The sequence below is a fragment of the Leptonychotes weddellii genome, chromosome 2 (assembly GCF_054177405.1).
Source record: "Leptonychotes weddellii isolate Sample4059 chromosome 2, ASM5417740v2, whole genome shotgun sequence".
NCBI lineage: Eukaryota > Metazoa > Chordata > Mammalia > Carnivora > Phocidae > Leptonychotes > Leptonychotes weddellii.
The window spans coordinates 64,901,339-64,912,862 of record NC_138370.1 but is presented as its reverse complement, the minus strand read 5'-3'; the positions used below and the strand labels follow the sequence as shown (position 1 = coordinate 64,912,862).

Below are 11,524 nucleotides of genomic sequence, written 5' to 3'. Positions count from 1 at the left end.
TGTGCCAGTACCATACTGTCTGGATGATGACAGCTTTGTAATAGAGCTGGAAGTCTGGAATTGTGAGGCCGCCAGCTTTGCTTTTCTTTTTCAACACTCCTCTGGCTATTTGGGGTCTTTTCTGGTTCCACACAAATTTTAGGATTATTTCTTCCATTTCTTTGAAAAAAGTGGATGGTATTTTGATGGGGATTGCATTGAATGTGTAGATTGCTCTAGGCAGCATCGACATCTTCACAATATTTGTTCTTCCAATCCACGAGCATGGCACGTTTTTCCATTTCTTTGTGTCTTCCTCAATTTCTTTCATAATTATTTTATAGTTTTCTGAATACAGGTTCATTGCCTCTTTGGTTAGATTTATTCCTAGGTATCTTACAGTTTTGGGTGCAATTGTAAATGGGATCGACTCCTTAATTTCTCTTTCTTCTGTCTTGTTGTTGATGTATAGGAATGCCATGGATTTCTGTGCATTGATTTTATATCCTGCCACTTTACTGAATTCCTGTATGAGTTCTAGCAGTTTTGGGGTGGAGTCTTTGGGGTTTTCCACATAAAGTATCATATCATCTGCAAAGAGTGAGAGTTGGACTTCTTTGCTGATTCGGATGTCTTTTATTTCTTTTTGTTGTCTGATTGCTGTGGCTAGGACTTCTAATACTATGTTGAATAGCAGTGGTGATAGTGGACATCCCTGCTGCGTTCCTGACCTTAGGGGGAAAGCTCTCAGACCTTCTTTATGTAAAACTATCAGTCAAGACCAAAACATATCACTAAAGTTAGTGTCTGTGCTATAGACCCAGATCACCACGGGCATTATAAGCAGCACAAATGGCCAGGAAATCCCATCGGGGCATGCCGAGAACGAGCAGGATTTGGTGGCAGGCTGCACACACTCTTTACCAGGTTTCAGGTAGTTGCAGGCCACAAACTTGAGTGTCTCGTCCATTAGAATCACAGGCAAGGAGATTTTCAGCACCATCAGCCACTGGGTCAAATTCAGCGGTGTGATCTGGAAAATAAGTGGCAAAGGTTCCACATAGAGGATGAGGAAGTGGAGCGACATGGACAGACAAATGGAGCCCACAAGCCAGATGTTCTCCCAGGGGGGCATCCTCAGCAGGGACTGGTTTTCAGATAAGCTGTTGAGGGCGTTACACATCTCTCTATGGTTACTAGAACAGACAGCGCCATTGTCATCAGGTATGGGGACTCAAAGATTGCACAATCCACTCCTTCAAAGTCCGGGTTGTCATCTTTACACTGTAGGAAGTGGCTCAGCTGGTAGAAGGACCCTTCTGCTTCTGAAGGTTTCAGCATTTAATGAGAACTACATCAGAGGATATAGGACAAGGCAACTCACTCAGGATTAAACAGGAGAAATGTAGAATCAATTCCTGATGGACTGTCCTTGGTAATAATGCTTTTTTCATCATACCAGCCCTTCCAAATCCTGAATTTGTATTTGAGCCAGTGTTAGAAAATCATGTATTCCACCTGAACGACTTTAGGTCAGGGAATGGGAAGTATGATTCATATCCTATTCCTGAAGCTAAATCTCAGAGCCTCACTCCTCAAAACAAGAGATCAAGATGCTTTTCATATTTATTTAAAAAAGAAAAAAACCCAGAATGGATTAAAAAAAAAAAAAATCAACAAGGACACAAGTGCCCTGACATAGGACAGAAGATAGCTAGAAAAATATGCCTTAGGAAAGTTAGGGAGCCCTATTACCTTATTTTAAAACTGTACCTAACAGCTATTTTTCCATTGATCTAGCTACTCCTGCCCTACCTCCCAATATGGCACAGCAAGGCCTCAGTTGAAGAATCCCTTATACATACAGGCTGGTATAGTACTTCTCAATTAACTAGAATAGGATCCCATCCCCATATGATCTCATTCCAGGTCTATGGCTGACTACCTTCATTATTATGTTTAGAGATGGTTTCACCTCTTGAAAATATGGCTACTAAAGCACAAAACATTGTTTTAATAATGATCAATAAATCATCTTCCCCCCCTGCCCTTTACATGCAGCTGAAAAGTGACTGACAGAGTACTATGAACTTTGTATGGTTGAAATTCTCATTAAATGATCATTACCTAATTGTCACTAAATTTACATATTAAGGAATTTATATATAGAATACCGCAAAAACAGAGTAAAAGACTGAAGTTTGCCCATTTCTGCTCAGGAAGTCCCTTCACTCCCAAGCATGATATTTCGACTCCAAAGTTTATTGTTATTACTGTTTTTCCTCCTTTTGATCTTCCTTTTGTTCCCCAGTGCCAGAACTTCCAGAGCCTTCTCGCTCAGATGCCATCTTTTTGTATGCCATTTCAAAGAGCTTCAGTGATGCTTGCTGAAGGGAAGATGCTGCCTGCCTTATGTTTTCTCCTGTTTCACTGTCTTTTCGAGCCAGAAGTTCCCTCATTTTGGAAATCTCTTCTTTTAGCTTGTTGCATTCATCAGCAGGCAATTGGTCCTTAAATTCTTCCATTTTTGTTTCTGTGTCATGAATGATTCCTTCAGCCATATTAACAGCTTCAACTCGTTCCTTCTTTCGCCGGTCTTCTTCAGCATACTTTTCTGCATTTTTATGCATGCCATGTGCATGTGGCCCAGGCCATTTTTAACACATGCATGGCATGGCATGGTATGGTATGGCATGCCAGAGCATGGCCATGGTACATGGTCTGGGACCATGCCAGATGGTCCTGGGTACCAAGGACATATATTATCTGTTGACAGTATTGAAGATAGAGATTATCAGTAAATGTTTACGAGGCAACATACTATTGTATGTAGTATAACTTGATAATACTGACAGAACAGCACAGAAGCATATATGAGTTCTGAAATCCAAAACAATTCCAAGACAATCCTACGCAGCCTTGGTTGAATATTCCAGTATGTATGCATATTTAGAACCAACTTGGCAATACTGACTCAAAAAGGACAAGGGAAGAAGCTATCAAGAGCTAGTTTTCTCTGTTGCCCTGTCTGTAAGTTTCTGTTCACTGCTTTGGAACTGCAGCTATTTGAACATCTAATTTTCAGTAAGCTAAGCAGATCATCTAGAGCTCGGGCACTGAGGCTTGGGAAAAGGTTTATTTGAAAGACCTAAAAGATTTCTGAATTAACCGATTAAGAGAAAAGGGAAGATCACCATGATTTCCAGTTTCTCTTTTTTAAAGTACTTCAGTCCCATAGGGAGTTAGAGTAAATAAAAAACAAAATCATATACAATAACATTACCAGGAAGTTCAGTTGAAAAATCTTCAACTATTATATTGGGTAAAGGAAATCAACAAATAAAATACCCTAATCAAGAGGAAAAAGAAAGCACAATCATTAGGTTTGAGTCAAATATGATCCAAACAAGAAATTTAATCCACTCTTCTACCTCAATTAAGAGCGATAGGTCAAAACAGTATCTCCCATCTATTGATGATTTAAAAAGACATTTATTTCACACTATAACAGATACTTATTAAAACACAAGACATGAACTATAAACAGAAATGAAATTAACATTTGAAATGCTGTGCTTTACATGAAATTACATCAATTCTAAATTTTACTTACTTAACAAATACTTAATCCAATTACTTAATTAGATTACGTTGGCGTGTATTACATTCTCCCAGGGCAAAATAATAAAGAAAAAAAACCCAAACATTTCACTATTTTTCAACCTTTGTTATGTGGTTGAACATAATTACAAATCCCATTATAAATAAGTTGTTTGACTTAAAAGTATTTGAACATGCAAAATCAATTGGAAGATTGTTTTATGAATTTAAAAATCTAATCATTTTTAGTCATTTTCATAACCTATTTTCCCATATGTTACACAGGTTCCTAGAGATACAATGAAGGTATTCTTTGGCATACTCTCTTTTTTTTTTTTAAGATTTTATTTATTTATTTGACAGAGAGAGAGAGACAGCGAGACAGGGAACACAAGCAGGGCGAGTGGGACAGGGAGAAGCAGGCTTCCTGCCGAGCAGGGAGCCCGATGCGGGGCTCAATCCCAGGACCCTGAGATCATAACCTGAGCCGAAGGCAGTCGCTTAACAAACTGAGCCACCTAGGCGCCCCCTTTTTGGCATACTTTCTTATTAATTCAATGAGATCTAATTTCAAAACTTTTTAAAACTTTTCATGATTATTCTCAGAGCTTCTTGTGGTAATAAAAGGTATTTAAATGAAAGTTGCTAAGATTTAGTTCCTAGGTACATTTACTCTCCATTATAGTTATATTAATGAAAGATCACTTTAACTTTTTTATTTTAAAAACAAAGACCATGGGGCGCCTGGGTGGCTCAGTCGTTGGGCGTCTGCCTTCAGCTCAGGTCATGATCCCAGGGTCCTGGGATCGAGTCCCACATCGGGCTCCCTGCTCGGCGGGAAGCCTGCTTCTCCCTCTCCCCCTCCCCCTGCTTGTGTTCCTGCTCTCGCTGTCTCTCTCTCTGTCAAATAAATAAATAAATAAAATCTTAAAAAAAAAAAAAGACCATAATGCAGCTTCAAAAAATAAAATCTCAAAATATAAATTTCAAATGTTACCTCATGCATAGTGAGTAGGTAATTAAGAATGGCCTGCAGTTCATCTTCCTTTACTCCAGAATCCTTTAAAAACATAACATAAGTGTCTTAAAGTATCTTATACATGCATTTAAAAAAGTTGTTTTTAAAGGTAAATAATACACTTAACGTTTATCAACCTGGTCAACTGCTATATATACAAAGATACTATAATATAGAATCTAAATTTAAAACATGTATTAGGGGAAACACTAAAGATATTCAATAATCAAGACTGTGTAGAAGAAGTCAAAGAAATGATATCAAGTATCCTGTTTTCAGAACCATATATGACAGGCTGTCTAATAAAGCTATAGAATCCTGAAGTAAGAAAACCAATAATTCGTCATAAAAGAGTACTATTCACACCTATCACTCCACCAAATACAGAAGACAGCTTTTCTATTTCTTTTTTCTATTAAATTTGGAGAGTAAATGAACAGCTTCTAAAATTACCAGTTACAAGGTCAGGTACTAAAAACTGAGTAGTATTGTTCCCTGACGAAAACACTGCATTTTTAAATATGAACTCAGTATGTAAATTTTCAACCTATCCTATCAATTTATTAATGATAACACAAAGCTGCAATGAGAAAAGAGCAATAAGAAAGAGAATTAGGAAACAAAAAGACACAGAAAAAAATTAAAAAACACAAAAATCAAGTTATAAGTTTTTTTGTAAATAGAAATAAGGTATCTGAGTCTAAAAGATACACTAAAAGTTTGGCCCACTTAACATAATATCAAATTCTAAAAAATAAGAAAATGACATAGGAAAATAATAAAATATTAAAATAAATATATTTAAAAATATTAAAAATAAAATACATTTATACACTGCTCTCTTATAAAACAAAAAAACCTTCCTTAAAAATAATAAATTTTACTTCACCTACAACAGAATAAGATGGGACAAATGTAATAATTTCTAAAGGCTGATACATCTTTCTGGTACCTTTATACACAGTAATTTTTTCTCAAAATCTGAATGTCAGGTACAAGAGGCCCACTAAAAATGAAACCTCCTTGAAGAGTCTTGTTGTCTACTGTATCACTACTCCCAAGAATAATACCTAGTACTTAAGAGAAACTCAGTAAATATTTACTGAATGAATGAATCCACTTGAACCCCTAGAGAAATTCATATAACATATATTACAATTATCAATCTCCAATTCTGCAATGATGTACATCCATGTGTGCAATAAAGAACAAAAAACAGAATCAAGTATCTTTCAGAGTATTTTCCAATGTGTAACCCTAATAACCCTACAAAGAGTAAATAAACCCAAGATTGTATCTTATGTGAAATTATAAGTTAAAATACAGAATATGCTAAAGGAGAAGTAGTATAAACTCACCTTCATCACTAACTGCTTAATGAACATCAACAAAAATGCTCGTAGAGAAAGTATTTCTTTTTGATTAGGTCGTGGTCCATCTTTGAAAAAAATAATACACACACACACTTAATGTTTCAAAGACCTCAAAGCAAAGTATAAAGCTGTCTTTCCTACTAGTTTTTTCCATATATTTATGAGAAACATAAAAGTGAGTCACCTAAAGAGACATATGCCTCAACATTATCATTTAGAATTGAAAGGAAGATAAAGAATTTCGCAGATGAGCAAAAACTAAAGAAGTTATTCACCACTAAACATGCTTTACAAGAAATATTAAAGAGAATTCTTCAGGCAAAAAAAAAAAAAAAAGGCTATAACTAGAAATAATAAAGGAAAGAAAAAAATCACACCGGTAAAGGCAAACATATAGTAAAAGTAGGGGATCACTCACTTGGAAAGCAAGTATAAAGACTGAAAGACAAAAGTAATAAAATCAACTATATCTACAATAATTAAGGAATATACTAAATAAAAAGTTTAAAATATGATATCAAAAATATAAAACATTGGGAGATGAGAGTAAAAACGGAGTACTTTTAGAATGCATTTGAACTTAAGGAATCACGAACTTAAAATGGGCTTCTACATACATAGGTTGTTAGATATGAAGCTCATGGTAACCACAAACAAAAACCTCTAATAGGTACACAAGAAACAAAAAGGAATCCAAACAGAACAATAAACAAAATCATCAAATCACAAGGAAAGAGAGCAAGAAAAGAAACAGAGAAGAACTATAAATGTAACAGAAGACAATTAACAAAATAGTAATAAATAAATATGTACCTGTCAGTAACAACTTCGAATGTAAATGAGTAAAAAAACAAAACAAAACCCTCTATCTGCTGCCAACAAGAGACTCACTCTCTATAGGCACACACAGACTAAAAGTGAAGTGATAGGAAAAGATACACCATGCAAATAGAAATGAAAAGACAGCTGAGCTGGCAATACTTTTATCAGACAAAGTAGACTTTTTAAAAAGGTATAACAAAAGACAAATGCATTACATAATGATAAAGGGATTAAACCAACAAGAAGGTATAACACTTGTAAATATTTATGTGCCCAACACTGGAGCACCTAAATATATAAAACAAATATTACCAGACAAAAATGAGAACCTGAGAGTAATACAATAATAGTAGGGGATTTTAACACACCCCTTACATCAATAGATAGATCATCCAGACAGAAAATGTGTAAGAAAACAATGGTTTAAATAACACATTAGAACAAATACACTAAACAGATACACAGAATAGTCCACCCAAAAACAGAAGATACATTCTTCTCAAGCACATGAAACATTCCTCTACAATAATAGCATGACAGACCACAAAATAAGTCTCAATAAATTTAAGAAGACTGAAATCATATCAAGTGTCTTTTCCAACCATAATGATACGAAACTAGAAATCAATTACAAGAATAAAACTGGAAAAAAACATACACATGCAGAGACTAAAAAACATGTTACTAAAAAGCCAACAGGACAATAAGGAAATAAAAGAGGGTATTAAAAAATACCTTGAGACAAATGAAAATGAAAACACAATGTTCCAAAATCTATGAAATACAGCAAAACCAGATCCAATAGGGAAGTTTACATCAAAACAGGCCTACCTCAAGAAACAAGAAAAATCTCTAAGACAATACAGATGGCCAACAGGCACATGAAAAGATGTCCAACATCACTACCATCTGCGAAATGCAAATCAAAGCAATAATGAGATTTCACCTCACACCTGCCAGAATGGCTAAAATCAAAAAGACAAAAAGTATTTAGTATTAGTGTGAATGTAGAGAAAAGAAATTTTCATGCACTGTTGATGGGAATGTAAAATGGTGCAGCCACTATAGAAAACAGTATGGAGACTCCTCAAAAAATTAAAAATAGAATTGCTATACAATCCAGCAATTCCACTTCTAGGTATTTATCCAAAGAAAACAAAAACATTAATTCAAAAACATATATGCAGGGATGCCTGGGTGGCTCAGTCGGTTAAGCATCTGCCTTCGGCTCAGGTCATGATCTCAGGGTCTTAGGATCGAGTCCCGCATCGGGCTCCCTGCTCACCAGGGAGTCTGTTTCTCCCTCTCCCTCTGTCTCTTCCCCCTGCTCATGCTCTCTCTCTCAAATAAATAAATAAAATCTTTAAAAAAAAAAAAACATATATGCATCCCCATGTTAAGCAGAGCATTATTTACCATAGTGAAGATACAGAAGTAACCTAAATGTCTATCGACAGATACATCGATAAAGATGTGGTGTATGTATGTGTGTGTACACACACACACACATGCACGCACACAGGAATATTATTCAGCCATAAAAAAAGAGTGAAAACTTCTCACTGTGACAACATGGATGGGCCTAAAGAGTATGATGCTAAGTGAAGTAAGTCAGACAGCAAAAGACAAATAGTATATAATTTCACTTGTTCGTGGAATGTGAAAAAAAAACAAACAAAGCAAAAGAGAAACAGATTCACAAATACAGAAAACAAACGGAGAGTTGCCAGAGGGGAGGAAGGAAGAAAATGGGAGGATGCACAAAATAGGTGAAGAGGTCAAGAGGTACAATTTTCCCATTATAAAATAATAAGTCACAGGGATTTAATGTACAATGTAAGGAATATATAGTCAATAATATTGCAACAACTTTGCATGTTGACAGATGGTAACTAGACTTATTGAGGTGACCATTTCATAATGTATATAAATATCAAATCACTATGTTGATACTAATAACTGTTTGTCAATTATTCTTCAATTTAAAGAGTTTTATGCCTCTAGAAAGACATTCAGTCTCACATACAATAGTATATACAGTGCTCCAAATGTACAAAATGGGTTACTTTGAAACTACAATGAAGGAGTTTATTTTTGATAAAGGTTAGATGAATTCCAAAATATAAAAATGAGGTAATAAAATTTGTATTCAATAATAATATGCACTTATATTTTGTTTTGAAAGACTCTGAGAATGTTAGTACAGTAACAGTTTACAAAGGAAAATCCAAACTTAAATGTGAATTTAGTTAAAAAACAAAAAAGCGTCCATTACTCTTGTATAAGCTAATAAAAAAATTTTTTAAAGTACACCTCAACATCATTTGGTTCATTTAGAAAGGAAACATTATGTTGACTACCTCTGCCATCTCCTCCCCTTCTTAAAAAGTCCCTGGTCACACATGGCTCACATTAAAGACAATTTTCATGTCTCAAACAAATAATCCCCAAGTAGAAAGCTTCTGAAACCAAACACCCATTGTTGTAAGATCCTGAAGTTAGGTACCTGTTTGCTTCATATTTTCTGCAATTTTCCCTCCACTAATCACTATTTATAGCTAGTTCTTAGACCACCAAAGCACAAGACCACCATGACCTTAAATAGATCAATTAAAATAGGAAGAAAATTGCTTAAAATTTGTTCCACATGACAATTCCTAGACAAAGAATCGGTTACAAAATTACAATAGAATCACAAACTTTGTCCAGCTCTCTCACTTCAAGTATGAGACTTTCCCAAGTCCACTAATCAGTTATAAAATCAATGCCAGAATACAAAACTAATACCCAGGACAGTACATGATACAGCTACAGTATCATCAAATAGTCATGAGGAAATTATGACCTAGTTCTCTGCCACAAAACTACCACCTTAAACAGATCATACAACTTCTATGTGTGCTCATATCTTTTTGAATTATACATAGCATATTCTCTGAGAATAAGCAGATTTTGAAAGGGATAAAGAAACACTGTATTAATATGAAACCTGTGTTTGAAAATCACTGAATAGCCAAAGCATTTAAATACAATGACTCTCCAGATCTATTTCCTGATTTCAAATAGCAGTCTTCAATTTTTATCAAGGTACTGAACCCATCCTCACTCTCAGACCATGTATTTCAGAAGTGCGAAGGCCTTCCATGCCCATGTATGGGCAATCAGAAAAATATCTGCCACATAAGACTGTGCACATGATGCAATCAGAGCCAATGAGCGACAAAGAGACTTTAGCTGGAAATGCTCCATACAGGCAGACACTTTTTTGCTAGACTTACAGCTTTAAGGATGTGAAGGTAGGGTGGCTGCTTGGCACTACAAGGGAGAGAATACATGAAAAGAGCCAACACAGAAGAACTGTAAAATGAAGAGACAAACTGGGTTCAAGGGGCATATTCTGAACCCTTGCACTAAGTTCAACTGAAAATGCCAGTTTATATGAGCTGATTAACTCCCTTTTACAACAATAGCCAATTTGAAGCAGGTTGCACTTAAACCAAAAGACCCACCATTTGTCATAATTTTTATTTTGATACCTTCCATAAATTTGACATGATGAATGAGTATTATCTCTCCAGTAATTTCCTGATTATACAGGAAAATAATTACTGAAATTTTGTAACTTCATTATATTATTTATTAGAAGTAAATACATCCCCTACTTCCTCAAGAAGTCTCTATTTCCCAAAAAACATGGTTTTTCAATAATTCTCATTATGATAATTAGCTTCAGGATCAATACCATATGCTAAAATAGAACTTCTCATTTTCAGTGCCTTAATTGTATCATATTTGCTCTGCAAACAACTTATACCAGCAGAAGTAGCATTCTTCCATAAAAGTAGCAAGTTATTAACTTCTGGCAACCTCAATTCAAGACAAACTATTAAAATTATCAATAAGATTAAAATAAAATTTTGCCATGATGATATTCAGAAAAACTTCAAGAATAATATATTAGTGGTTAAAACAAAGAAAATAAAAAAAAATCTATGACAAAATATATAAACAGGGATAACATACCTAATCCTTTAGGGGTGATACCACTTCGATCCTGAGGATTCACTGCCCAGTAGTAATACTTCAGTGTATGCATGATGAGAAGCACTGTTCCAACTCTCCGAATGGCATTATATATGTTGACTGTACCAATGAATTCCGTGGATAGGTAAGTATAGAGTGTCAACTGAACCTAGAGAATCAAAATGAAGAACTTACATCAAAGAAGCAGCCTAGCATTTTACCACTGGTTCCAGGAATACTCTCAGGCTGTTTTACTTGGATCATACTTATTCCAAAAAGTAAGATGCTGGGCGCCTGGGTGGCTCATTGGTTAAGTGACAGCCTTCGGCTCAGGTCATGATCCTGGAGTACCAGGATCAAGTGCTGCATCAGGCTCCCTGCTCAGCAGGGAGTGTGCTTCTCCCTCTGACTCTCCCCTCTCTCCTGTGCTCTCTTGCTCTCTCTCTCTCTCATTCTCTCTCTCTCTCAAATAAATAAATAAAATCTTTAAAAAAAAAAAAAGTAATATGCTGAGTTTGATGGTAACATCCATGCTAACAGATAACACATACTGGCATGCGCACACGCATGCACACACACACACACACACACACACAAAAGCACACACATTACTTATAAAACTAAACCAAGTAAATGCTACTTTTACAGTAACATTATAAAGGAAACATCCCCTAATATATAAAATTTTTACAGCACTGTTCCATGGAAA

General features: G+C 35.3%; 1 protein-coding gene across 4 annotated transcripts in view; it reads right to left on the bottom strand.

Annotated features, from left to right (window-relative positions):
* Positions 1-11,524, bottom strand: part of LRBA (LPS responsive beige-like anchor protein) — a 736,795-nt gene that overhangs the window by 605,989 nt on the left and 119,282 nt on the right. For 3 of the 4 annotated variants that reach the window (XM_081811769.1, XM_081811768.1, XM_081811770.1), the window contains exons 14-16: positions 10,816-10,984; positions 5,956-6,035; positions 4,577-4,639 (exon numbers count right to left, since the gene is read on the bottom strand). The exons of the other annotated variant lie outside the window; for it this stretch is intronic. In XM_081811769.1, coding sequence (XP_081667895.1) covers positions 4,577-4,639; positions 5,956-6,035; positions 10,816-10,984 — 312 coding nt within the window. The remainder of the gene's footprint in view (positions 1-4,576; positions 4,640-5,955; positions 6,036-10,815; positions 10,985-11,524) is intronic. 4 annotated transcript variants of the gene reach the window in all.